The sequence below is a fragment of the Triturus cristatus genome, chromosome 4_1 (assembly GCF_964204655.1).
Source record: "Triturus cristatus chromosome 4_1, aTriCri1.1, whole genome shotgun sequence".
NCBI lineage: Eukaryota > Metazoa > Chordata > Amphibia > Caudata > Salamandridae > Triturus > Triturus cristatus.
The window spans coordinates 611,336,875-611,364,637 of NC_140585.1; the positions used below are offsets into that span (position 1 = coordinate 611,336,875).

The window sequence follows — 27,763 nt, forward strand, 5'->3', positions numbered from 1 at the left end:
CAAAGCGGCCATGCGGCTGCAAAAGTTAAAGTAATCGCGTCAAGCGATGTGCGTGTGCCCGCGCACATGCACTGTAGCTGTAGGCTGGCCTGGTAGCACTTTTTGGAGCCCTCTCAAAAAGTCTCGCCAGACCAGCGCATGCACTGGGTCAGGCGAGACCTAAAAATGGAGGGATCATTAAATAAGATTTTTTTTATACTTCATATAAAACCTTATAATCATTACTGTTCACACCTGTATCCTCCAACATGCCAATGGGAGAGCAGTTGTCAGCCAATATTGCCTTGCAAATGTGGACAATGAGGCCATTAGCATCCTCCCCTAGCGATGAAATCACCGCTCCATGTTTGAGGAGAGAATTGGAAGGAACACGGCACCTGCTTCCTTTCTTCATAAGCGATTCCTATTCAGCAACACAGTAGAAGATCCTTTCTATAAAATCGAAACTCTGTGTCAGGCTCTACCCGCATATCCCCTTTCTTCACTAAAGGGGACTGTAAGCTAGAAAAATAAAATAAATTTTCGACCTTACAATTTTTAGGACTTACTCAACACTTTAGAGGTAGGGTAGAAGTCTGTGGCAGCTGGTGACATTTGAAAGTGGTGGGGCGTAGAAGTTCAGGATGAGTGCCCTGTAGCAAGCGAGCGTAACGAGCGAGCCTGACTGTCATAAGAGGAGCTCGGGGGGCGTTCTCCCCTGGTAAAAGTTTGAAAAAAGAGTGTGAAATTGTGTATTTTCTAGCAAATTTGAGAAAGCAAGAAGGTTAATAAAGCCATTGTAAAAGTGTAGTTGACATCAATAAAGAGATTTCATATGATAATGACATAGGTAGCTACTTAATTAGTAGAACCACCGAACTTCATAACAGACTTTGCGATAACAATGCAGTGAGTCTGTGAATAAAACATTACTAAGACCTGTGGAAGGGGTAGTCATCTTCAGAGTGTCTCAATCATGCATGTTATGCTCATTCTACATTAGACACGTGCACCCTTCTCTCTACATCTTCTCAATTTGCACATCTGATTTTCTGCAGCCTCCTTTCACTGACTCCTAAATGCACTTCCTCGTATCTCCTTCACTTTACAACCCCCAAACACATAATTCACCTACTCCCCTGTAAGCACTGTATTTTTATTTACTTTTGACTTCTTAATATTTTGTCAGCTGTTATTCCTTCACACACAGTTGCACAGAATCGCAATTGCAGCTTGGCTAAGGGACCATTGCTCTGTTTGTTTAGCAGAGAGGGCAAGGATTGGATGAATGACAAAGTATCCTGGACACCTTTTTGACCCACTCACAGGTACTGTGAAAAATTCACACTGCCTTCAGCTTTTGCTCCAGTGTTCTCAATGGTGGCTCATTAATAACATCTGAAGGCGACTCAGTTCAAAGTATGCAGTGTACAAGAGAAATATGCTACACAAACAAATACAGAAATACAACATCCTGAAAATAGCAAACACTTTTAAGGAATGCAAGTTAAGTAAAACATGTGAAATATAAACATGGACTTAATTGCGGACATTTTTAGTAACTTTCGAAACGGTCGAGCTAAAAGCAATTTTATTTTAATCTGCAGATTATGCCGCTGATGCTGGATTATAGTGCAAATGCGGCAAATCCATAATTATGAAGAAAACGCTTCTGTCGCGAAACCATGTAATTCCAGTGGCTATGCCTGCCATTGACGTGTACAAGTGACAGGCTTGAGCCATCAACTCAGTCTTAAAAGGGTGTTATAGTCGTTCTGGAAATGCATAGGATTTTGCTCTATGCTGACTCACGTTCCTCTTTAATCTCTCCATTCCACAGTGGGTTGAAATGAGGTGGGAGCAGGCCCTTGCATTGTTTCCTCCCGAGATCTTGTGGCCGAGTGTGGCACAGAGAAATGTCATTTCTGAACTATGTGCCAGCCGCTTCAACCAGGCACGCAATCTCTGGTACCATGAGAGAAGCTTTTATGAATCTCAAACATCTAATTACAGACAAAAGAGCTAATCTTGCCCAGATTGGGCGTGCCTCCGAGCCAGAGGTTGAAAAACAAATATTAGCCAGAGAAAATAAAATGATGGAATTAAGGCAGGGTCCTAAACCAATCGATTAAAGACTCGTTTCACACAGACAGAAATCAATCTTTTTTTTTGGCTATTTGGGGTAGTTCGCGCTTAGGACCCTGTAACTTTTTGACCACATAAGAAATCTACGCCAAATTTGCGTCCTTGTTTTCCAACATCATGGGGATTCTAAAGGTACCCAGGGTTTGAGGATTCCCCTGGAGGGGACCCAGAAATTATCCAAAATACAGGTACATTTTTTTCTGTTTTGGGAAAAATGGGAAAAAAGGGCTCCAGATGAAAGCATCTGTTTTTTTCCCTTCAAATGGTATCAACAAAGGGGTTATGGTGCTGAAATCACCATCTTCCCAGCTTTCAGGGACAAGCAGACTTTTGTCAGAAAATCAAAAATATTTACACAGTTTTGGCATTTTTCTGGGACATAGCCTATTTTTGCTATTTTTTGTGGTTTCAACCTCCTTCCAGTTAATGGTAGAAATGGGTATAAAAGCAATGATGGATCCTGGAAAGCTATACATTTTAGAAAAGTAGACAACATTCTGAATTCAGCAAGGGGTCATTTGTGTAAATCCTTCAAGGTTTCTTTATAGAAACTAACAGTTAAATGTAGAATTTTTTTTAAATTAGTTGAAAAAAACAGCAGTTTGTGTTAACGTTTTTACCTGTAACTTTTTCTAATTATGACAGCTGTTTGAAAGCAATATACCGTTACATCCTCTGAACCTTTTTGGTTGTGGGGATATATAGGATTTGTAGGTTCACTAAGAACCCAACGAACCCAGAGCCAATAACTGAGCAGCGACTTGCAATGGTTTTTTTATAATATACCAGGTATATAGCAATTAATCTGGGAAAATGTATACATGGAAAAATCGGTATGAAAAACACCTATGTACTTCTGAAATGGGAACAAAAATTAGAGTTTAGAAACAGTAGATATTTGCACATTTCTGAAATTGGGAATACCCATACTAGCATGAGAATTATAGGATATTTTTCAAAATGATTTCTTTTTTACACATTGTCTTTCATTTGGAATGCAGAAATGCATCGAAAGTCAAAAGGTAATAACAGTTGCTCTACAATCCTGAGTTACTCTAAGTCTCCCGATAAAAATGGTACCTCACTTGTGTGGGTAGGCTTAGTGCCCACAACAGAAAACAGCTCAAAACGTAACGTGGACACACCACATTTTCACACTGAAAAATTACCCCTTTTTCGCGAAGTGCCTAGCTGTAGTTTTTTAACCCTAGCTCTGCCGGCACCTAGGGTAACCTAGCAAACCTATACATTTTTGAAAACTAGACACCCAGGGGAATTCAGGATGGGGTGACTTGACTAGCTCTCACCAGGTTCTGTTATCGAGAATCCCTTGCAAACCTAAAAAAATGTCAAAAAGACACATTTTCCTCACATTTCTGTGGTGCAAAGTTCTGGAATCTGTGTCAATAAACAAAATTCCACCCACCCTGCATTTCCCAAAGTCTTCTGAGAAAAATGGTACCTCACTTGTGTGGGTAGGCCTAGTGCCCGCAACAGGAAATAGCCCAAAACGCAAGGTGGACACACCACATTTTCACGGTGAAAAATGACAATTTTTTTGCAAAGTGCCCAGTTGTAGTTTTTGAACCCTAGCTCCGCCGGCACCTAAGGAAACCTAGCAAACCTATATATTTTTAAAAACTAGACGCTCAGGGGAATCCAGGATGGGGTGACTTGACTGTCTCTCACCAGGTTCTGTTACCCAGAATCCCTTGCAAACCTAAACAATTGTCAAAAAAAACATATTTTTCTCACACTTCTGTGGTGCAAAGTTCTGGAATCTACATGGATCCACAAAATTCCACCGACCCCGCGTTCCCCAAAGTCTTTCGAGAAAAATGTTACCTCACTTGTGTGGGTAGGCCTAGTGCCCGCAACAGGAAACGGCCCAAAGTGCAAGGTGGACACACCACATTTTCACAGTGAAAAATTACCTTTTTTTTTTGCAAAGTGCCTAGTTGTAGTTTTTGTACCCTAACTCCGCCGGCACCTAGGGAAACCTAGCAAACCTATATATTTTTAAAAACTAGATGCCCAGGGGAATCCAGGATGGGGTGACTTGACTGGCTCTCACCAGGTTCTGTTACCCAGAATCCCTTGCAAACCTAAACAATTGTCAAAAAAAACACATTTCTGTGGTGCAAAGTTCTGGAATCAACATGGATCCACAAAATTCCACCCACCCCGCATCCCCCAAAGTCTTCCGAGAAAAATGGTACCTCACTTGTGTGGGTAAGCCTAGTGCCCGCAGCAGGCAAGGGCCCAAAACGTATTGAGGCAACATCAAAATTGCTTATCACAAAACAACCTGGTTTTGCAAGGGGGGTCACCTGGGTTTTTGGCCCCGTGCTCGGCAGGCAGCTAGGGAAACCTACAAAACACACACATTTCTGAAAACTAAACACCCGGGAGATTCCAGGGAGGTATGGCTTGCATGGATCCCCCAAAGTTTTCTTACCCAGAAACCCCTGCAAACCTCAATTTTAGTTGGAAAAATCACTTTTTCCACACATTTATGTGTGGGAAAGTTGTGACACAAATTTCCTACCACCCAGTGTTCCCCCGGGTCTCCCAATAAAAATGGTGCCTCACTCATGTGGGAGGTCCAAGTACCCGCGACAGGCAAGAGCCCAAAATGTAGGGAGGCTACATCAAAATTGCCTATCACAAAACAACCTGGTTTTGCAAGGGGTGTCACCTGGGTTTTTGGCCCCCGTGCTCTGCAGCCAGCTAGGGAAACCTACAAAACCTACACATTTCTGAAAACTAGACACCCGGGGGATTCCAGGGAGGTATGGCTTGTGTGGATCCTCCAACATTTTCTTACCCAGAATCCCCTGCAAACCTGGTAGGTGTCCCTAGCTGGCCACAGAGCACAGGGCCAAAAACCCAGGTGACCCCCTTGTAAACCCAAGTTGTTTTGTGATAGGCAATTTTGATGTCGCCTCAGTAGGTTTTGGGTCCTTGCCTGTCATGGGTCCTTGACCCACCCACGCGAGTGAGGTACCATTTCTTTTGGGATACTTGGAGAAAGGCGGGGGTAGGAAATTTGTTGTTTCTTTCTGCAGCGTGAACATTTTGCCATAATAATGCAAGGAAAATGTGACAGACACATTTTGAGGTTTGCAGGACACTGTGGGTATGATAACTTGTTGGGATCCACAAGAGAGACATCACCATGTACTCCCATTGGTGTTTAGTTTACGACAATATCTACAGTTGGTAGGTTATTCTTAGATCCAATGTACACCTTGGCAGAGAGACTAAAAAGACAAAGATTACTGCACAGCCATCTATTCCTCAAGCACACACACATACTGGTTGGATTTGGCACGAGGGCGAGTGATGGTTCAGTATATTAAATTTTATTAACAAGAGATTTCACAAAAATGAAATGCACTGTCAATAATTGAAAGGATAAAAAACTGAGCCAGTGACTTGCAGCTTGTGAGCTGTAAAGCCACGTCAAGGCCCCAACCGCTTTACAGGCCATTCACACACCTGTCATACGTGATACACACAAGACCATTCACACCACCAGGCATGAAACCAACACATTACAACATTCACAAAAAGGGGCAAGGTACACCCTGCTTGAAAAAGACAGAAAAGACAAATATTTCTGCTCAACCACCTATTCTTCAAGCACACAAACATAATGTAAAATGTAATGCACTGTTAATAATTGAAAGGACGAGAAACTGAACCATTGACTCACAGCTCGTGAGCTGTAAAGCCACGACAAGGCACCAACCGCTTTACAGGCCATTCATACACCTTTCATATGTGTGAAACATACACAACTATTCACACCGCCAGCCGCGGGCCCAGCACATTACAACACTCACACCAGCAGACAGCGCCTTTCAAGGGCCCATCACTTTCCCACGCCCAGATTCCTGACACAGCAACCACACCAGTTCACGGATTGCGTGGAGTGGCGTTTAGCTAGCAGTGTGCGTAGTGACCAGCAGCAAGTCACTACTCACACACTGCCAGCCAAGCGCCAGTCCACGCACACCGACAGCCATGCGCCAGTCCACGCACACCGCCAGCCAAGCGCCAGTCCACGCACACCGCCAGCCAAGTGCCAACACATGCACACCGCCACCCAAGTGCCAATCCACGCACACCGCCAGTCAAGCGCCAGTTCACGCACACTGCCAGCCAAGCGCCAACACATGCACACCGCCAGCCAAGTGCCAATCCACGCACAACGCCAGCCCAGCGCCAGTCCACTCACCGCCAACCAAGCGCCAATCCACGCACACCGCCAGGCAAGTGCCAATCCAGGCACACCGCCAGCCAAGTGACAATCCACGCACACCACCAGCCAAGTGCCAGTCCACTCACACAGCCAGCCAAGCACCAATCCATGCACACCGCCAACCAAGCACCAATCCATGCACACTGCCAGCAAAGCGCCAGTCCACTCACTGCCAGCCAAGCGCCGGTCCACGCACACCGCCAGCCAAGCGCCAGTCCACACACACCGTCATAATATTTTTTAAACAAGAAAGAAAATACAAACCAATTGCAGCTAGATACAAAACTAGAAGTACAAAACAACAGCAGTAACTAAAGACATCATTCTGTTGCCAAACATAAAACTGAACAACTATATAAAACCATACAGACCAGACAGTACAGCTTAGGTTTTAGAAAATTATTCCTATGCTCAACCCTTGGTAACGTGGCTGCAAGCAGACAGGCTTAACTTCAAAGACAGGTATGTAAAGCATTTAAAAACACAATTTCAGTAATTAATTAAGACACAACACATAGTTAAAATCCAACACCAATTTATAAAAATAGAAAATATTTTTATCTTTAAAATGACACCAAAACGACAAAAATCCAATGTAGGGAACCGGAGATATGAATTTTCAAAGTTTTAATAAAATATAGCACCATATTGTAATACCTGCTCGCAATAGACCGGGGCAAAGTAAAAGTTTCAGGCTGGGCACGATGGAGCCCTGAGCAGCTACATCTCCCGGCAGGTCCCGGTCTCAGTTTCTACCTTCACATTTAGAAACTTTTCTGGAGTTTTTCTTCCAGATGGTCCTCAAAGCTCCCAGCCAGTCTGAATCCGGTGAGGGTTCGCCGGCTTGACCTGTGATGAGGTGCCGGTCAACTTCCCTGGAGCGGTCTTAGAAAATATTTAAAGTTTGCTTCAGCGGGACAACCCAGGAATCCAGGCCGACATGCGATGAAAGGCAGGCGGCTTGGCTCTTGCGGTTGTTCCCGGTCACCTTTTCTACGAGCGGACTTAGAAACTTTCTGAAGCTTTTTTTCGCAGGGTCTCTCGATGCTCCTCATGTAGCCATATCAGGTGAGGGTTCGCCGGCTTCAGATTTTCTCTAGTCCCGGTCAATCTCTGGAAGTTGATGCGATGGAGCTTTTAGCGGGACGAACCTGGATCGCTTAGCCGGCTCGCGGTTGAAGGCAGGCGTCCTTGCTGACCAGGTAGAGGCAGTCTCTCAATGGAGCTTTTTTTCAAAGTTGCTCCAAAGTTCTCCAAACTTCTTGAACTTCTTCCTGAAGTTGCGGGGTCCCAAAGTGTCTCAAACTTACTCTATGGGTCCGGAAGCTCCAAGATGGTCCTTGAAAGTTGAGGACGTTACTTCCCACACCCACTGGTACAAAACTCTTACAAATCCACTGATGGGTCTCCAAGGTGTGGATTTAGTTGGTGATGTTCCAGTAGAGATCTTTTAACCTGTAGCTTTCAGGGAGTCCACTCTTTAGTTCTTTTTCAGCAAAATAATCCACAGGGCTGTCGTTTCAGATGGTGCAGTTTTCAGAGGTCAAGCCTTAGAAATATTTGCACAGCAAAACGTCTCAGCAGGGCACTTCTTGCTTCAGTAAGTTTCAAGCAGCAGATCTGGAGGGCTCTGCCCATCTCAGATACTTATTCCAAGTTCTCTGGGTCATGCAGGAGGTCACTTCTGACCAATGGGAGCAGGGTAACTCCTCAAAGTTATGACCACATCCTGTAGAGTGCGGCATTATTTTTTCCCAGAGTACATCAAATGTTACAAATCCATAATGGCTGATTTTCCAGCAAGGAGGTAAGAGCTGGCTAAACACCCCCCCTAGGACGGCTTATTTCCATAGACTCTCCCCCTACCATCTGCACATACCTTCCCTATTCCTGGGTCTGGTGGGGGTCAAAAGTGTAAAGTGGAAACTGACACTGTGGCCATCCCTCTGCCTTTGAAGCCCATGGTTTATGACTCCTCCCCTTGGTCTGGCATTCATATGGAACAGCGCACTGCCCTCCAAGCAGAGCTGGTTAACCCCAGGGGCTCTTTATCACCTCTTCAAGGCAGCCTGGCTAATCCACTTAAATCTGACCAATCAGGGCAGACCACTGGAAGGCTGAATTTGGACTTACAAACAAGAAAGTCTTATAACGTCTTGTATGTACACATTGTTGGATTTGTTGATACCATTTTGGGAAGTCTTTGAATGGCATTTTGTAGTCCTCTCCTATCAATAGTTATTAATCGTTAACTTCCTACCATGTTCACCTATGTAACAAGGGATTTGCAATGGGAAAAATGACTTGTGCCATTTTTCCAGCACCAGGACTTACAAAAACATATTAAGTACTTGCCTTATATCTACAGGAACCCCACCCCAAGTGCAACTAGGGGAGACTTTAGGGGTTCTGAATCTGTAGAAAGATTGCAGATTTTCCCTTTACAGTGCTCCTAGCATCAAAGTCGAATTTGAGTAGCACTGTAGCACAATGTGGGGAGTGAAATGTGAAATTTCACTTTACCCAGGCATATAAAAACTCATTGTGTAAGGGTGTACCTTATAAATACCTGATCCCCCCACCCCTGGGATACCTAGGGGAGACCCTGGGGTCCCTTATATGCCAAAACGTTGTAGGTTATCCATTTTCAAGTGCCCCAAACACCAAAAACGAGTTTGGGCATAATTTACTTTTTAAAAGCAGTCCTGGCACTCAGGGCTGATTTTAAACTGAGCTCAGGTCTCAGCAGTGCACACATGCAAGTGCAGAAAAAGGCTGCTGGCCTCTAAACTGTCATGCCCTCTGGCAACTGGGGACTTCTAGGTAGTTTCAATCCCCTGCCCTATTATATACTAGGGGCTTATAGGGTAGGTCATGCCAATCACAGGGGTACCCCGCCATACCATTGTGTACCCCAGTGTATGTAGGTGTCTTAACTGTATTCTAATGTATTTCTTTCAGCATAGCACTGGCCCTGGGCCTGGTTAGGCAGAGCCCAGAGTCAGTCAAAGTCAGTTACCACCAGTATCAGTCAGCAAAAATGTGTGTGGTGCCCAGGGCACAGGATGACTTTGCAACAGATACAATCTGAAACATGTGGGCACACACAGCCCAGGATTAGAAGGACAATCGACACAGTGCATACAACTCTCCTTCCTCACACCTCTTCGCAAGCAGACTCTACATCTCTTACAGGGATTATTTTTTTGGGGCATGGGAGGAATTAAATCAGGAAAGTAGCGATCTTTCAATCTAGCCACATTCTCCATGACCCCAACTCTAGGAACACTTGCCTGTGCCACAACAACAAGGCCCCCTATCACAGACTCCTGAAACTGAACAAAAGTCATCTTTGATGCTGGAGAACACTCCTTGTACACAACAAAAGCATTGAAAGTTGTTACATTGAAGAGATGGATGGCCAACTTCTTATACCAAATGTAAGCCTTACGAATAGCAGTGTAAGGTTCCAACCTCTGATCTATTCTATCGACACCACCCATGTTTTTATTGTACTCTACAATGCACACAGGTTTGAGTACTTCAGCAGCCTGACCCCAAACAGTCACAGGTGAAGTACTCTCATCATGAATTGTAGTCAGCATGTACAAATCTCTCCTGTCCACAAATTTCACAGCTATCATTTCCTCACTAAGCAAGGCACTGCACTGTCCCCTCTAAAGCTTTTTGCAAACAAGCTCTTTAGGGTAACCTTTACGGTTAGAGCGGATTGTGCCACAAGCAAAACTGTCCACTTTGAACAATTCCTTAAACAATAGCACAGCAGTGTAGAAGTTATCAAGGTACAAATGGTGGCCTCTGTTAAACAGTCCTCTAGCAAGATCCCACACAATTTTATCAGAAACTTCAAAAGTGGACGGACAACCAGGGGGGTCAACAGTGGAATCCCTACCAGTGTACACCCGGAAATTACAGACATATCTTGTCCTAATCTCAGACAACATATACATCTTAATTCCATAACGTGCCCTCTTGCTAGGAATGTAGTGCCTAAAAACCAAACGGCCCTTGAACAGGACCAAAGACTCATCAAGAGATATTTCTTTGCCTGGAGTATAGATCTCTGAAAATCGATCTACAAAGTGATCAAGAACAGGCTGAATCTTAAAAAGACGGTCACAGTCAGTGTTATCTTGTGTCCACGCCAAAGCATTATCAACAAAATGTAGCATCCGAAGAAAAAGTAAATACCGATCACGACTCATAATTGCAGGAAATATGGCCATTGCCATCAAGGGACTGGTAGACCAATATGAAGCCAGGGGCGGCTTCCTTATCAAGCCCATCAAAAAAGTCAAACCCAAAAATGTCTTCATCTCATCCAGATTTGTAGGAGCCTACCGGGTAGCTCTAGAGCGGGGCCTAAGTCTGGCACTGTTGTCCCTCGAAAACTGTTCAGCATACAGTCTGCTCAACAATCTCACCCAAAAATACATCATCCATGAACAACTGAAAAAACTGTATAGGCAAAGAAAATTCACAATCCACTCTACACTCTGCATCACCACTAAAGGCAGGTAGCACAGGCTGCACCATGTTTGGATCAACCCAGAGTCCAGCACTTCCAGTAGGAAGCCTAGCAGCCTCAGGCTGCAATCCAGATACCTCTTGCACCATCGGCACATCAGTGTCCTCCTCTAAAACAGGAACTTCATCCGCACTGAGAGTAGCTTCATCATCCGAGATTCCATGCGGAGAGAAAACTCACTGCCTGAATCTTCTCCCTCAGACGCACTGTCAGTCTCATAATCCTGCTCCTAGGAAGATTCAAGAAGCATACCAACCACCTGCTGAGCAGTATTTCTACGGCTAGCCATAATGCTTATTAATAAAGGTAACTTGTCAAACAAGTCAACAACAACATACACTTTGTAAAAAAAGCAATAAACAAAATTTAGGTTTATCACAAAGACCTATATACTCCAACGCTATAGCACTCACTTGCCAGAAGCAGATAGACTCACCACCACCTACTCTGCATAGACACAGTAAGAACCAACAGTATCCCACTAAAAAAGAAAAAAACAAGAAAATTACACATAAGACAACACAAAACACATCGTAAAGAATTTCATGCACAAAACACTAACTAAATATGCTGCTATTATGACACCACTTACAAAAAATTAATCCATGCATGACAATAAGACTCATTTGGAGTAAATACAACAAAAATATTATTCTTACCAAAAAAATGCAAATACGCAAAACTGCAGAACAACCACTGCTGAAACCGCAAACAGGAATCAAAAGCTTTACACTAGAATAAAAATGAGAAGAAAAAAAAACATTACAATCACATATGCAAATAATGCACCAGTCCACACACAAACCATCAGCCAAGCTAAGGGGTAGGTGGGCCTAAGAGTATAAATAAAATATTCACCCCTGTAAAAGGGGAGCAACCCTTGCCCAAGAGGCCAATCCCCAACACCAAAATGTAAAAACCCTGGTATCTAGTGGCTTCTGCCCCCCATGGGGGCAGATGGGCATAAAAACATACTGCTGATCTGCCACCCAAAGAGGGCAGAAATGGCCCCATTCATTCTCCCAAGGGGCCGCTCCCCAACATAACAAAATAAAATCCCTGGTGGCCTAGTGGCCATATAAAAAAAGAAATCTGATGGTCTGCCCCCCAGGGGGGCAGAAAAGGCCAAATTAATGCTCCCCAAAGGGGAGTGACCCTTGCCCAAGGGGCCACTCTCCACAAATTAATCCCTGGTGGTCTAGTGGGCCACTAAATATAAAATGGCGAGATCTGCCCCCCTTGGGGGGGGGGAACAGACAGCCAAAAACATTGCCCACAAGGGGGAGCAACCCTTGCCCAAGGGGCAACTCCCCACAAATTAATCCCTGGTGGTCTAGTGGGCAACTACAAAACAAATGGTGAGATCTGCCCCCCTAGGGGGACGCAGACGGCCAAAAACATTGCCGCCAAGGGGGAGTGACCCTTGCCCAAGGGGCCACTCCCCACAAAATAATCCCTGGTGGTCTAGTGGGCCACTAAATATATAAACATGGCGAGATCTGCCCCCCCCGCCCCAGGGGAAAGACAGCCAAAAATAATAACCCCCAAGGGGAGCGACCCTTAAATGTATCCCTGGTGGTCTAGTGGGCCACTTTAACTTAAAAATAATGGTGCGATCTGCCCCCTATAGGGGCAGACACAGCCAAAACGTATTGCCCCCAAATAGGGGCGCGAGCCTTGCCTAAGAGGCCACTCCCCAAAACGCAAAACTCCCTGGTGGCCCAGTAGTAGGCACCTATACATAATTATAATTTATTTTTGGGCCCAATCTGCCCCCCCCCCCCACGGGGGGCAGAACAAAGTAAAAAAATTGTTCCCCCAAGGAGAGTGACCCTTGCCCAAGGGGCTGCCCCCCGAAACAAAATGGCCCTTAAAAAAAAAAAAATCCCTGGTGGCCCAGTGGGCACCTATTCATTTGAAAAACTAATTTTGGGTGATCAGCCCCTACCCCAAGGGGGGGAAGAACAAAAGGAAAACATTGGGCCCCCAAGGGGAGCGACCCTTGCCCAAGGGGCCGCTCCCTGAAACAAAATGTCCATTTAAAAAATAAAACGGGCATTCCTGCTGCAAGATCGCACCCCAGGCACGATCGTGCAACAAGAATGCTTTTTTAAAAGACATCGAAGGAAAGGAAAACCCTTCCTTTCCTCCGATGCCTTTTAAAAATCCCCTCCCCACACTCCCTGAGGACAAACTTACCTCTTCCTCGCCGAACGCACTGGAAGCAAATGGCTTCCAGTGCATCCGGTATCCCCTAATGACGCCAGCACGCCTCGCGCGCTGATGTCATTAGATGACATAGAGGGAGGGGGTGGGGGGCAGGGGAAGGGCTTCCCCTGCCTTCCCCACTGGGGGCAGCTTTTAGGGCAACCCACGGGGTGAGCACCAGCCATCCCACCCACACTCCACTTGTGACTTCGGACGGCTCCCGGCCGTCCAACGCACGGAATGGGTTAATGTTCTCAAAACGCAAACACAAGCTCCGGACAGCTCGGGAGCAGCAAGATCTCTGCAAAATTTCCCTAACAGGTTCCCAAAAATGACTCTCGACGTGGATACATGTGGGTGAAATGAGTGCCATCGAGCTGTGTAAGTATAGCTCTCCCCAAGCACTAAGAAGCCGTTTAGCAGTGCTAATCTAGCGCCTTGTTTCTGAAAACTATAAATATTACAGTAACTCATTCGGTTATTGTCGGTATTACACGCATTCGCGCACACACACATATACACACACACACACCTACTTTTCCCCGCTGTTTGGGGTGCCTCTTCCTTTTACCAATCTATTCTTTATGGCCTGTTAGTTTTATTCTTGTAAAAGCCTGCTATTTGCAGCTGACTTAACTTACCTGCAACAGGAAACATGAGACCGTGCCTTATCCATTTGAAGGATAGAGCCAAATGCTTGGCCTGCAACTAGGTGCCTTTTATATTTGGTAGCTAAGGGAACTGAGGGGGAGGAAGATGATGGCTTGATTTTCCCAGGACCACACAGCATGGTCATATGGGGAAACTGGCTTGGAAGTCAAGATTCTGTTTCCAGATCCAGCCCCTCGAGCACTGCAGGGCCCATGCGTAAAGAAACAGCCGCATTGCGGTATCCCTCATCTCTGCCATGGGTTTCATACAAACCCCCGCTCCAACTACCCTGACCCCCAAAACACATTTAAATTTGTTTATGGTGAAAGCAAGGTCACTTACCAAAGAGAGGTCAACAACAGCAGAATGCTAACTGCTAAGCATTTAAAATTATGATTTGTGACTTTGAGCAAGCTGCCTTCCGGCGTGCATAGAAGCAGCAAGTTGTGGCCAGCTCGTGGTTGGCCCTCTAGTCCCAAGACTCCCACCCACCCCCACGTGACGTGTCTTCTGAAACAATCTAGACACTGCTCTCATACTTTTTATATTAGTCAACTGTATAGATCAACGTGAGGATTGGCTCGGTCGGCAGAACCCAGAACTCCTTAGGAGACTTAGGGGATTTGGCTTTAATTCCCTGAGCTCCTAACATTGCGCTTGTATGGAAGGGTTCAAGTGCACATGTCGGGTAGTCACATTAAGGCACCCGCCCAACCTGAAATGCACACCATGGCTGAACCCGGCTGTATCAATAATTCAATTAAGCTTCACCCCCACCTGCCTGCCCACACTTATGCTAAAAGCAATGCCAAAGTAAAAGCAGTGCACAGTGCCCTGCGCTTAGGGAAAAATGTAATCACTCAATCAAAACATTTAATGTGGGGACCTGGGTCAACAAAACAAATAGGGGGCAATGCCCTCACGCCCTAATAAAGAAACCGCCACTAGTGGGAGTTTCCCAGAGCTAGAGTCCAGTCTAAGAAGAAAGAAGTGGTTGCATCTCTTGAGGGGAGCTGTTTATCATTTCATGGAACTACAAATTAACAAAAAAATATCCGTGGGGACTTGGCAACCAAAGAATGTTCTCTGAGTTGGGTGGGCTTACAATGTTAGTAGCAATCGCCCATAAGGGGTGAATTCTGATTAGCTGGCCAGTTTCCAACATTCAAACTGAGTGCTGATTGCAATTTGCAGTATTCCTTGCAATCCATTAGTGTATGAAACACTATCTACCTGTACCCAGCTATGAGATGGCTGTACCTCGCTTTGCAAAGCAGTACCATCTTTAAAGTATGGTTGGTAATTTACATATCTTATTATGTGCTTTACTTCATTATTGGTTCTTCGTAACACTTCTAAGTTGAAAACATTGCTCCCTGGGATTTAGACATCGCCCGGCCTACTCAATGTTTCTCATGATTGCATGCATTAATCAATTAGAAGTTTGTAATGTCAAACCACTCATTGTGCAAACTATTCCAAAGAATCAATCTGTAGAATCAATCATTATATTACAGGATAAATAACGATTTTTCTTTCTTTCTTTTTTTAAATCTAACATTCTGAAGCCAAGCGATCTTCGAAAACATCGGAGAAAGGTATTTATTAATTACTTTCGATATGCACACTTTTACATTTTATAGCACATATGGTAACATTTGATGCAAAATGTGTACTCAATGAAAAGTTTCCAGAAGAAATTTTTAAAATGTAGTGCACAGGAAAATAACATACAATGCAGCAGCCTTCTACTTTACCTGTATTTGGAGCAAATTTTTTAAATTTTGGTTTCATTTAAATTGTACATATAATTTACTTACTTAAAAAGGCTTTCAGGCACCCCTCTTCATTCTTTGGTGTGTTGTTGTATCCTTCACAGTTTGTGTCGCCCACAAGAGTATACAACATGGGGCAATGGGTCAGTCCACTTCAGCCATTGGCTAACTTCACTATGAGTGATGCTTTCTCAAGGACAACACCCTTGCACAATATAGTTCCTTTCAGTGACTAATATGGTACTATCTGCTTGTTTTTACTTTAATGTTGGCCTTTTCGTTCTGTGTGTAGATTCTAAGGTGATAGCAGGGCACTTTTTTTCAGCTTTTTGCTCTTCATGTTGTTTTTGATGTGAGCACAGGGCACATTCCAGGTTTATCGGTTACTGTCACCTGCTCATGCTGTTCTAAATGTATTTTTGTAGTGGTCTTTTTTTTTTTCGACCAGTGCTGTTTCACAGCATACCAGATTACATCTATTTGACACTGTTCATTATGAAGTTGTCATATTTTGGTAGGACAGCAATGAAGTACATTTATAACCGCACTCGTGTTTGTTATGCTGGTATGTATTTTAACTGAGGACTACACATATGCTTCTAAACTAATTCAGTTTGCTTTCAGTGCTCCTGTATGTCCTGTGCGAGTGTCTCCTATTTTGCTTTTGTTGCTCTTATGTCGTGTACTTATTTAGACATTTAAGTAATATATAACTGCTTTAATCTGTCTTTTTGAGTTTAGAAATGCTTTATTTAAGAACGTTGGGGAACAAAAGCAATTACATCAGAAAAAAGTAGACATCTGAAGTCAATCCAAGCAAATATTGGAAGAATATAATAATGTGTGTTAATACAACAGTCTAATAAATATAGAAGGAGGATAATGAATTTATAAGAGCCTTGCAAAGTAACCATATCCTGTCATAATAAATTATGAACTTAATAAACTTGAATTGAAATGTATAACTGTAATGCTGAAACAAATGCATTTTAATTATTTTATAAGGGTGAAAGAAAAAGTTAGTAAAGAAGGAGAAGAAAAAGACAAGACTTAGAGAAAGGGGGAAAGAAAAGAAAGAGAGGGGAAGAGATAATAAAATGTTAAATTAAACAAGCGAGTAATTAACAACTATGTGGTACTGTAAATGGATATTAAATAAACCATTCTAATCTTAAAGGGGGTTCTTAGATACGGACCATAGATACGGGTCAAGCCGTACACCTGGATACAAATGAAGTAAGGGGTGACCATAATAAATCTTTTGGAAATTTTTGAAGGAAGAGAGGTAGCATGGGCTCGATCCAACCAATGGTGATTACATAACAGATTCCACCAAGCAATATAGGAAATTTTAATTGTATCTTTCCAATTAGTTGTGATTATTTGAAATGCTAGAGCAAACATCAAGTCAATAAATCTCCCAACCATACACTGAGAAATCCGAAGGGGAGAAGCATCCCCCAAAGAAATGTGTATGACATCAAAAGGGAAAAGTGTAGACAAAATTTCATTCAGCTTATCCCATACTTGTAACCAGAGCTTTTTGACAAGGGGGCATTAAAAAAACATGTGTAGGAGATCACTATTGTCATAAGCACAAGACCAACATTTAGTAGTAGTGGAAAGTTCAAATTTATATAAGCTCGTGGGGGTGGTATATAATCTGTTTTAAAAATAATATAATGTTTGTGTTGTGCTTGCTGAACAAGACGAGGTATGAATCTTGGCCCACACTGATTTCCAAGTGTGAGCTGAAAATTCCTGATGAAGTTCTGATTCCCAAAGGAGCTCTATTTTAGTCTTTGTATCTAACTTAGAGGAACCAATCAATAATTTGTATATGCTGGAAGCCCTCATTTGTGTGGAAAAGTCTAACAGGGAAGGAGGAGGCTGCGTATCTGAAGCTCTATCAGATTGTTCAGATATGTAATGAGAAAAAGAGGTTTAAGGTGCTGAAAATGAGAAGCATATTGGGTAGATATGTTATATTTTTCCCAGATCTCAGGGAAATCTAGCAGAGAACCCCTAGAGCAGTGGTCTTCAAACTTTTTTATGCCGCATTCCCCCCCCCCCCCCCCCCAATGGCGAAAAAAATATTGGGACCCCCCTTAAAAAAATCCACAAGTTTCTATTCAACTGGAAATGTTTAAATATGTCTAGACATATTTAAACATTGCAGTTAAGTTCTGCACCGTTTTAAAAATACTATGCTTCTTTTAGCCAGAGCCTGGCGCCTCCCCTGGGATCACTTGAGGCCCCCCTAGGGGGGCCTGCCCCACAGTTTGAAGCCCCCTGCCCTAGAGAGTAAATGTCCGATGACTATAATACCCTTGTTAATACACTCTTTCCACCAAAGAACTCTATATTTTAGTTTAATGTCTTTGTTATACCAAATTGGGGTTTGTAAAATATTTTCAGAGCTGGAATTGGAAGAAAAGATGTAAAGTTTGGTAATAGCTATAGAATGGGTAAGAAATGATTAATGGTTTTGAAAAAGGTATGTGGAAGAGATATTGGAAGCATAGACAAATACAAATTAACTGTCAAGAATTCCTGTCCTGCGAGGGGAGGAAAACGGTAACCAGCGAAAACGGACTACATCTCCCAGGATGCTTAGCGGTTGAGAGGTTATGTGTTTACACCGACGTACCTGCTTAGTGAAGAGCAGTGTTCCGGAGTGGTGCTCCAGTAAGGCAAGAACGGAGGTAGGTCGAGTCGTTACTCCCTGGGCCGTGTCTTGCCCCATCGTCACCTGTGAAGGACCCGGAAGCTCTACCGGATAACCCTTGAGCTTCGCTTTTAGACTCGGCTGAGTCAAAGCGCAGTGGCGCTTTTGCTGGTTGGAGTCGTAACTCCCAGCCCGACCAGAGATACAGGGACTGCCAGCTGTAACGCACACCAGGAGGTGTTTGCCGCGTTACAGACTCAGAAGTCCACAGGATCGATCGAGCGGCTGCTCTCGGTTCAGTCTTCTTTGCTTGTGATTGGGGTATCGGTGACGCATCACCAGGAGGTGACTCCGCGTCCCGGTGCAGTCTGAGGAAGAGGTTGAGCAGCTGCTCCCTTCAGGTAGAGACCCCGGCTGGGTGTTTCCCTGACTCCTCGATTCTCCCCAACACTCTTCGTGCCCCTCACAGCCTACCGATTGGCATTGTCGGCCATTTCATTTCTGCCCTCTGTTGGCATACGCCGGGATCGGCGTATATGCAGAGGACGGTTAGGACCATCCGTGCTGTGGACTGGTAACGTACTTAGCCTGGAGGATTCCAGTGACTATAACCTTTGTTTATTCCTTGTATTGTTTTTGCCTTCATTAAAATAACTAAACCTTCACAAGTGGTTGCGTTCTCATTATCGTGTCTGTTAAACGATCCTGAGACGTTCAGGGCGTTACATTAACAATATGTAACAACAACATTTTAGTTGTAGCCTGCGTATCCCACCAGGACAGAAATAAAGGGGACCAACCTTCTATCAGTGCAGTGATTTTAGTCATAATCTCATTAAGGTTAATCTTAATAATTTCTTCAATATTGTTGGATTAGAGGATACCTAAACATGTAATACCTTTTGAGTTCCACTAGAAACCAGAGTCTTTGAACATATCAGGAAGGCAGTATTTATTTAGCAATACAATACAATACACAATACATCTGAAAACCCCAGCTGAAATCATGAAACAAACGACCACTCTAGAGTGCTGGCTGATGCTTGTTGTTAGATATGTAGAACTGATTAAACAGATGTTTCTTTTTGCTACATTGAATAACCCCTTTAACTGGGTCTTCATGTTACAAAGGCAATAGTACTGTTTCTTTGTGCCAATAACAATGACAACAGGAATACTATCTTACTGTAATGTGCATTACAACTAAGAATGGTACACCTCCCTGCTAGGAAGCACCAGTACTATTTGAATAAAATTGTATGCCATTATTAATATTTTTTATGTTTTTTATTGCAGGCATATGGTTGCCCATTTAGACAGTTTTATTTCCCTTGTGTTCTTTTTATTTTGTGGCATATGCGTGCAATGAAAAATAAAAAAGTAAAGTTAATCATCACATCAGCTTGCCAAGGTCAAACCTTTTGGCTTTCCAAATGCTTGTTACCAAATGCAAATGGAGTTTTCCATGTGTGATGAGCATGATTTCAGTTTTTTTTTGTCTGCCTCTGTATTTCTATAGAACCTACAAATAAATTGATAGTTGTAAAGGATTTAATCAATGGGTTGTTTTAATCACTCTCCAACTTATTGGAATTATTAATAGAAAATGCTGGTCATGATTTTATGTTGTTGCCTACTACACTCGGGTAATATCAGAAAAAAAGAAGGTTCTTCAAAGCGTTCTTCTAAAGCTCTAGGCAGTGGATGGTTGAATTTCAGGAACATCAGTGGGAGATTTGTGCAACATGGGCAGCTAGATAATGTTTTTACCCAAGGGGCAAACAAAGTCAATAAGAGGGCATCGACGCATCGCCAAAAGCATCTGAAAACTATGGACAGGGACAGGTTACCTGTATTAGGTAAATAGCAAATAAAGGCATCTTGCTTCTTTTAGATAAAAACGAGAACGCCAAATATGGTGCAGATATTACTAGTCTTGCTTTCAGTTTTAATGATAACAAAGCTGATTCCAAAAATGAAACCTAAATATAGAGTACAATTTTAGGAGACAAATGAGTGCATATGATTTCAATTGACCGTTTCTCACCTCAATAAATTTTAAAATGTTTCTTAATTCCTCTATCGATATATTAATCAGGCATTTGCCATCGCAGGGGCCCTCGTTAGACTCCATTAATATACACATTGAAGTTGAGGTATTCTTTTCCAAATAATGTTAACAAATTTGGCATAGAAACCCCATTTGGGTTCCCTCAGATGTCACAAACTCAAACATTAGCCAAGCGTGCTTCCACTTTCCTCAGTTCCCTTTCAGCAGCCATGGAGCTCTTGCGAAGCCTATTCAAACATGGCTCCCTTTAAATCGCTGATCTTACACTTCAAAGTACATAAGTGTTTGCCAGTAGCCCGGTGGCAGTGGGCTTGCTGGTTAACGCTTGGATTGCTGGTCGCGATCACCCTGCTCTCCGCCCCCGCTGATTCCTAGCGCAGGCGATGTACACTTGTATCGTATATTACTGCTATTAACTTGTTTTTAAAGTTTGTGCAGGTCTCTTACCTTATTGCGGTTTCAGAGGTGGGCTGCCAGGGCGGGTTGGTGTATTTGCGGGCTCCTAGCAGCAACGGGCGCCATCTTTGATCGGGCTGCCTTCCTTCCTAGCCCTGCCCCTCCTCCACCGCCCCTCCCCTACTTAAGAGCCTGGACCTGCTCTCCTACCGTGTTTGCCAGTAGCCCGGTGGCAGTGGGCTTGCTGGTTAACGCTTGGATTGCTGGTCGCGATCACCCTGCTCTCCGCCCCCGCTGATTCCTAGCGCAGGCGATGTACACTTGTATCGTATATTACTGCTATTAACTTGTTTTTAAAGTTTGTGCAGGTCTCTTACCTTATTGCGGTTTCAGAGGTGGGCTGCCAGGGCGGGTTGGTGTATTTGCGGGCTCCTAGCAGCAACGGGCGCCATCTTTGATCGGGCTGCCTTCCTTCCTAGCCCTGCCCCTCCTCCACCGCCCCTCCCCTATTTAAGAGCCTGGACCTGCTCTCCTACCGTGTTTGCCAGTAGCCCGGTGGCAGTGGGCTTGCTGGTTAACGCTTGGATTGCTGGTCGCGATCACCCTGCTCTCCGCCCCCGCTGATTCCTAGCTCAGGCGATGTACACTTGTATCGTATATTACTGCTATTAACTTGTTTTTAAAGTTTGTGCAGGTCTCTTACCTTATTGCGGTTTCAGAGGTGGGCTGCCAGGGCGGGTTGGTGTATTTGCGGGCTCCTAGCAGCAACGGGCGCCATCTTTGATCGGGCTGCCTTCCTTCCTAGCCCTGCCCCTCCTCCACCGCCCCGCCCCTACTTAATGGTGCAGCATGTGTCAGCGCAGCGGACGAGCGCAGCGGGCGCGACGTAGGCGCGCCGGAGTTGCGCCAGAGTTAAGCCCGTCTGCGCCCGTCTGCGCCCGTCCGCGGCCGCCCGGGGCTAGGGGCACGAAAGGCTACCTGTCTACTTACGTACTCGCCAGCGCTATTACTCTCATACTGGGTCCCTGGAGCGGTTGACCCTTCGATCAGTACCCACCTGAGACAGCTTGATTTATACTCTTCCCCACCTTACTGTCCTCCTAGTATCAGTCCACCCTTAGTTCCTCTATCCAATACACCATCCTGTACCATCTTGCCCCCTTCAGCCCCCCCAGCACCAACTTGCAATACTTCAGCAATACTCCTAAACACCAGGTCCGCGGTTAGTCATCAATACGAGCTATTTGACTATATTGACACCCATAACCCAAACCTCATATTCTTAACTGAGACCTGGTTTAAGGCTGACTCCCTACCCAATGTATTAGCCGCGTTGCCTCCATCATACTCTGCCATTCGAGCAGATCGGCCTGAGGGCAAGCGGGGTGGCGGAGTAGCCTTAATAGCCCGGACAGACTTCTGCTTCCAGATTCTCCCCTCCTTACCCATTCCTGAGGTAGATTACCTTGTAGCTCGCTCAACTCTCCATCAGGTACCATTCACTTTTGTCTTAATTTACCGTCCTCCCCAGCCAACCCCATCCTTTCTTCCTAGCATTCAGGCTCTCTTAGCCACCTTGGTGGTTAACAATTCATCGGTACTAGTGCTAGGGGACCTAAACTTTTGGCCCAATGAACCTGCTGAGAGCCCTCAATCCAAAGAATTTACAGACTTTATGATTTCCTTGAACTTCTCACTGCTCACTCATGGTTCCACACATATCCACGGTCACATGTTGGATCAAATCTGGGCGTTAAACATTCCATCCACACCCCCCATAATTTCCCCGTGTTCTTGGTCCGACCATTTTATCATTTCCTTTTCCCTTGCACTGACCGCGTTGGTCAAACCTCCACTTCCTAAAAACATTTGGGTCAGGAAATGGGGAAAAACGGACATGCCCTCCTTTTGTTCAACCTTGGCCAAAACCGCCCCTGACCTTATAGGCCTCACTGCTACCTCGCAACTGGCCGCCATTGACAATTGGCTGACTCTGGCGGGCGACGAATTCGCCCCCATGAGGCGACTCACTGTTAAGCAGGCCCACGCAGCCAATCGATGGTTCACTTTAGAGCTAAAAGAACAGAAACTAGCAGCTAGAAGAGCCGAGCGAGCCTGGAGGAAAAACTATAGCCCAGAGCTAAAGACTATATATTTGTCTGTTTTAAAAACTTATAAAGCGGGCATTCTGGCGGCTAAAACTGAATTCTATACTAGCAGGATTATGGCAGCTGAGTCTCGTTCAAAGGAAATCTTTACCGCGGTCCATGAACTAGCATTATCCAGTAGAACCACGGCTACCATTCCCCCATCTCAGTCCCTCTGTAACTCGCTCAATGAGTTTTTTATTGATAAAGTAGTCAAAATTAAACTTAACATTCCCCCACCCTCCCTTGCATTCGTTAATCCTTCCCCTCCGCCCACTGTCCCCAAACTCAATCTCATTCCACCATTAACTGAGGACACCTTCTTCTCATTACTTCATCGAGTCAAATCCGGTTCTCCCTTAGATTTTGCCCCCGCCCATATCCTTAGGGAAATCTATTTAACCTCCCCCACTCCCCCTTTGACCCTCCTCAATGACTCGTTAAAGAAAGGAAATGTTCCTGGCATACACAAATCAGCGGTTGTAATACCTATTATTAAAAAATCTGACGCTGATCCTTCCTCCCCCTCCAACTACCGTCCCATATCCCTACTGCCTTACCTAGCAAAAATTCTGGAAACTCACGTCACAACCACCTTAAGCACTCATGTTGAAATCAATCACTGTCTTTCCTCCCGTCAAGCCGGCTTTCGCCCATTGCACTCCACCGAGAAAGTGGTGATCTCGGTTATGGACGTGCTACGTGAAGGCATTGACACCAACCTTCCGCAAGCCTTGATTTTATTAGATCTGTCCGCCGCCTTTGACACGGTGTAACATTCCATTCTTCTCAATCGTGTCAGGGCGGCGGGCATAGAAGGTCTTGCCTTCTCGTGGATTGAGTCTTTCCTCACAGGGAGGGCCCAAGCCGTCCATCTGGCCAATTTCACCGCAGACTTTCGTAAGGTGGAGTGCGGAGTCCCTCAAGGCTCATCACTTTCCCCACTTCTATTTAATTTATACATCTATCCCCTCATCTTTTCTTTACAGCAGATGGAGGTCACGGTGTTTAATTACGCCGATGATCTCCAGCTAATCTTTAATCTCTCTAATTCCCCCTCATCTGCCCCCATTGTTCAGACTGTAATGACATTCATTCAGGACTGGATGAACTGCAACCACCTCAAACTCAATCCGGACAAGACTGAGCTAGTCCTGACCGGAGGTGGTTGCAGTCCATGGACCTCCTCCCACTGGCCCTTGTCACTCGGTGCTCCCCCTCTTCCTGTCTCTAAGGTCAAAACCCTTGGGATTTTTCTTAACACACAACTCTCTATCCACTCACATGTGGGTTCAGTGGTCTCTGCTTGTTTCTTTTCTCTAAGACTAATTAGGAAAGTATCCCGCTTTTTCTCCCTTCCTGCTTTAAAAATGATTGTGCTGGCCATGGTACTGTCGAGAGTTGATTATGGTAACATCATTTACAATGGAGCTCCAGCATATGCGTTCCATCGCTTGCAGCTCATTCAGAATCAAGCGGCTCGTTTGATTCATGGCTTACCCAAATACCATCGTGCCACTCCCCTGCTTAAAGCTCTGCACTGGCTCCCGGTGAGGGAGCGTGCCCTTTTTAAACTCGGTTGCCTCACTTTTCAGGCTAGATCGGGTACAGCCCCCGAGTTTATTTGCGCCGCCATAAAACCGTACCTCCCAGGTCGCGAGCTCCGCTCTGCCCACATGGCTCTTCTGACCACTCCTCGTTTCAAGAAAAAGAAATCTGGCGGAGCGAAATTTGCTGTTCTCGCCCCGCTTTTCTGGAATTCTCTCCCTCCTGCTCTCCGAACTTCTCCTTCATATATACAGTTTCGGAAAGATCTTAAAACCCTGTTATTTGAGCAAGCTTACACTGTCTAGCCCTTCTGCCGACCGCTACTGCATCACTTAAAGCGCCATGAAACTGCATGGTATACGTGCGCTCAATAAATGTTTTTAAATTCAAATTCAAATAAGTGATGGAATTATAGTCGTACATCTACCATCCTTAATGACTTGAATCTGTATGCACTGTGAGCTGAGCATGGTATCCTTTCCCATTTCCTGTATAGCTTCACCTAACAATCATTGACAAAGGCGATCTAGAGCCAGGATGCCCTAGCTTGGGCAGCAGATTGTGCTTTACAAATTCCTCATTCATGCATTCAAAGGTTGATATGCCCCGTTGGTCCTTCAGAACAGTGAATTATAAGGTAGTTACGCTCAGTGGCAAGGGTGATTGATGCAATTATTCCAGTACGCCATGCATGGAGGGCACCAAAAGATTGACCAAGGAACATTACCCCAGACTACTGAAACAGTATGATGGCTACTGTACATAACCAGCCACACTGTATTATTGTGCTCCTCCAAAGCAGAGTGACGTGTATGCTCGCTCTGTGGTGGCTCTTGAAGGGTGGCTGGTGGCTTAGACAGGTGGCTATTAGAGGGTGTGTTGGGATTCCTCCCAGCCTTCAGGGGTTGTGGGACTCCCCCACAGGGTACGTGTAGTCTCTGACTGCTTCAGTCATGTTGACGAGCAACAGTCTCATTCTTAATATTCATATTTAAGTTGTCCTGAAGAAAAAAACACATCAGATTCATGACTGACTGCAATATCTTCTTGGAAATCTAAACTGTAACTTATAAGGTTACTTTTATGACAAGTGTCGGTTATGAGAGGATTCTAAAGACAAGTGTCCTGGCCCAGTTTGGGCACACAATCCTTTGAAAAGGTATGCCAGCAATGCATTTTTCAGTCATGACTGTCATTTTCAATGTTAAGATAGAAATGCAATGTATAGCATTGACTTGTTGATACAATATTAGTGCAGCTCTGTTGTACACAATTAAACTTTATTGCCCATACCTGCTGATAATAATTGGCTGGTAATCACCCTCCCTAGGTTAAGGGGCCTAGCTGAACGTGAGCTCTCACAGCAAGGAGGGTAATTAGCATCCGTTATTGCTTGCAGGTAAAAGAAATAACACTATTAGCATCCCACATCCAAAATATAGTGCAGAATGAGCAATAACTGTCTCTGCCCTGAAAGGGTGGAAAAAAGTATTTATTCTCCCATGGTGCTACTTCAGCCTCTTCATCTGAAACAGCCATTTCATACGAGGCTGTCTGAGTTCCATGGACTTCATTTGGGTGCTGCCAGGGGTTGCAGTTGTGACCCCTCGCTTGCCCATCGCAACCCGTAACACTTCTTTTGAGACCCCATGCATCAGAGGTGGCAAAATTAGAGCCTGGAACACAGCGCTCAAACTTCTGGATGTTGGTTGGGGTTCCCTCTAATTGTTTTCTGTCAATTTTTACTACACTGATAGGGAAAAGTTGTTAGAACTGGGGGTCTATAGTTGGCTGAGGTAGGTACCTTAGTCCAAATAGGGACCCTTGCTTCTAGTCAGGGTAAGGAGGGACACGCCCTTAGATAACCCCTGCTCACCCCCTGGTAGCTTGGCACAAGCAGCCAGGCTTATCTCCAAGGCGATGTGTAAAGTATTTGGAACCACACTCCCAGTAACACAGTGATAACACCACAAATGAATATCACACTGGTTTCATAAAAATAGCGGTATCTTTATAAAAAGGACCACGATGAGACCAAACGATAAAAAAACAACATATGCGTATTCGCAATAATTCACTTGGTCGGATATTAGGCCAGCAATCACTTGTAGGTTCTTGCGGTATTAATGAGCAATTCACGATCTCTAATGCAGTACTAATGCAATGCTATGCAGTTCGTAATATAGTAATAAGACAGTCCTTAATGCAAGAATCAGCCAGTTCGTAATGCAAGAATAATGCGATTCGTAATGCAAGACTCAGGCAGTTCGTAATACAATAATAATGCGGTTCATAATGCAAAAATCAGGCAGTTCGTAATGCACTAATAATGCGGTTCGTAATACAAAAATCAGGCAGTTCGTAATGCAATAATAATGTGGTTCGTAATGCAAAAATCAGGCAGTTCGTAATGCACTAATAATACGGTAAGCCAAAATGCGCGGTCACTCGGTCACCACTAGGCCCCAACACCAGAGACAATGGTCATAGGCTCTAAGGGGCGGCCCCGGTACTGCTGGGCAGGTAAGGGCTGCCTGGGACTCAGCGCGTCTAAAGCGGTGCAGCGGGAGAGAGCTCAGAGCATTCCTGTACTCCTCCTGCACGCCTCCCCAGGCCACACACTCTTGCGGCTCCCGACTGGAGTCCAAGCCTTACCTGGGGGTGCGCTGCCTCGCTCTCTCTCTCTCCACTTGTCAGACGTCCTGCTGGGTGATCCCGATCATGTTGCAGCTCTGTTGCTAGGCGATGCTGTAGCCGGATGGGTTACAGCGCTGCCTTCTCCTTCGTTGATGATCTTGGGCAGATTCCTTTTGACGAACAATGATCGCAATCCCTTTCACCTTGTAGCTTCCTTCGCTTCAAGAAATCCTTTAGTACGTTGCGGCTCGGGCCGGTAGCGGTGATCCTTACTCACAGCCTCAGTTACGATGACAGCTCGGGCCACAAACAGCAATACAGCAGCGTGGACGATGTTTCACGCTATGGGGACAATGCGATCACGGGGCACCTCGTAAACAGTACCACGGACCACACGGCAGTCTCAGGCATGCAAAAGCACCACACACACAGCGTCGCTGAGACACAATCCTTAGCTTCAAGTGAGCCTTTAGCACGTTGCGGCTCGGGCCGGTGGCGGCAATCTCTACTCACAGCCTCAGTTATGATGACGGCTCAAGCCAGAAACAGCGATACATCAGCGTGGCGATGTTACACGCTGCGGGGGCAATGCGATCACGGGGCACCTCGTAAACAGTACCACGGACCACACGGCAGTCTCAGGCTTGCAAAAGCACCATGCACACAGCGTCGCTGAGACACGGTTGGAAACTTTTATGTTCCTGAGTTTCCACAACAGGGGA

At 44.9% G+C, this 27,763-nt stretch overlaps 1 protein-coding gene across 3 annotated transcripts in view; it reads left to right on the plus strand.

Moving 5' to 3' along the window:
• PPFIA2 (PPFI scaffold protein A2) overlaps window positions 1-27,763 on the plus strand; it is a 1,995,062-nt gene that overhangs the window by 1,412,758 nt on the left and 554,541 nt on the right. For all 3 annotated transcript variants that reach the window (XM_085652973.1, XM_085652974.1, XM_085652975.1), the window contains one exon: window positions 15,368-15,397. In XM_085652973.1, coding sequence (XP_085509099.1) covers window positions 15,368-15,397 — 30 coding nt within the window. The remainder of the gene's footprint in view (window positions 1-15,367; window positions 15,398-27,763) is intronic.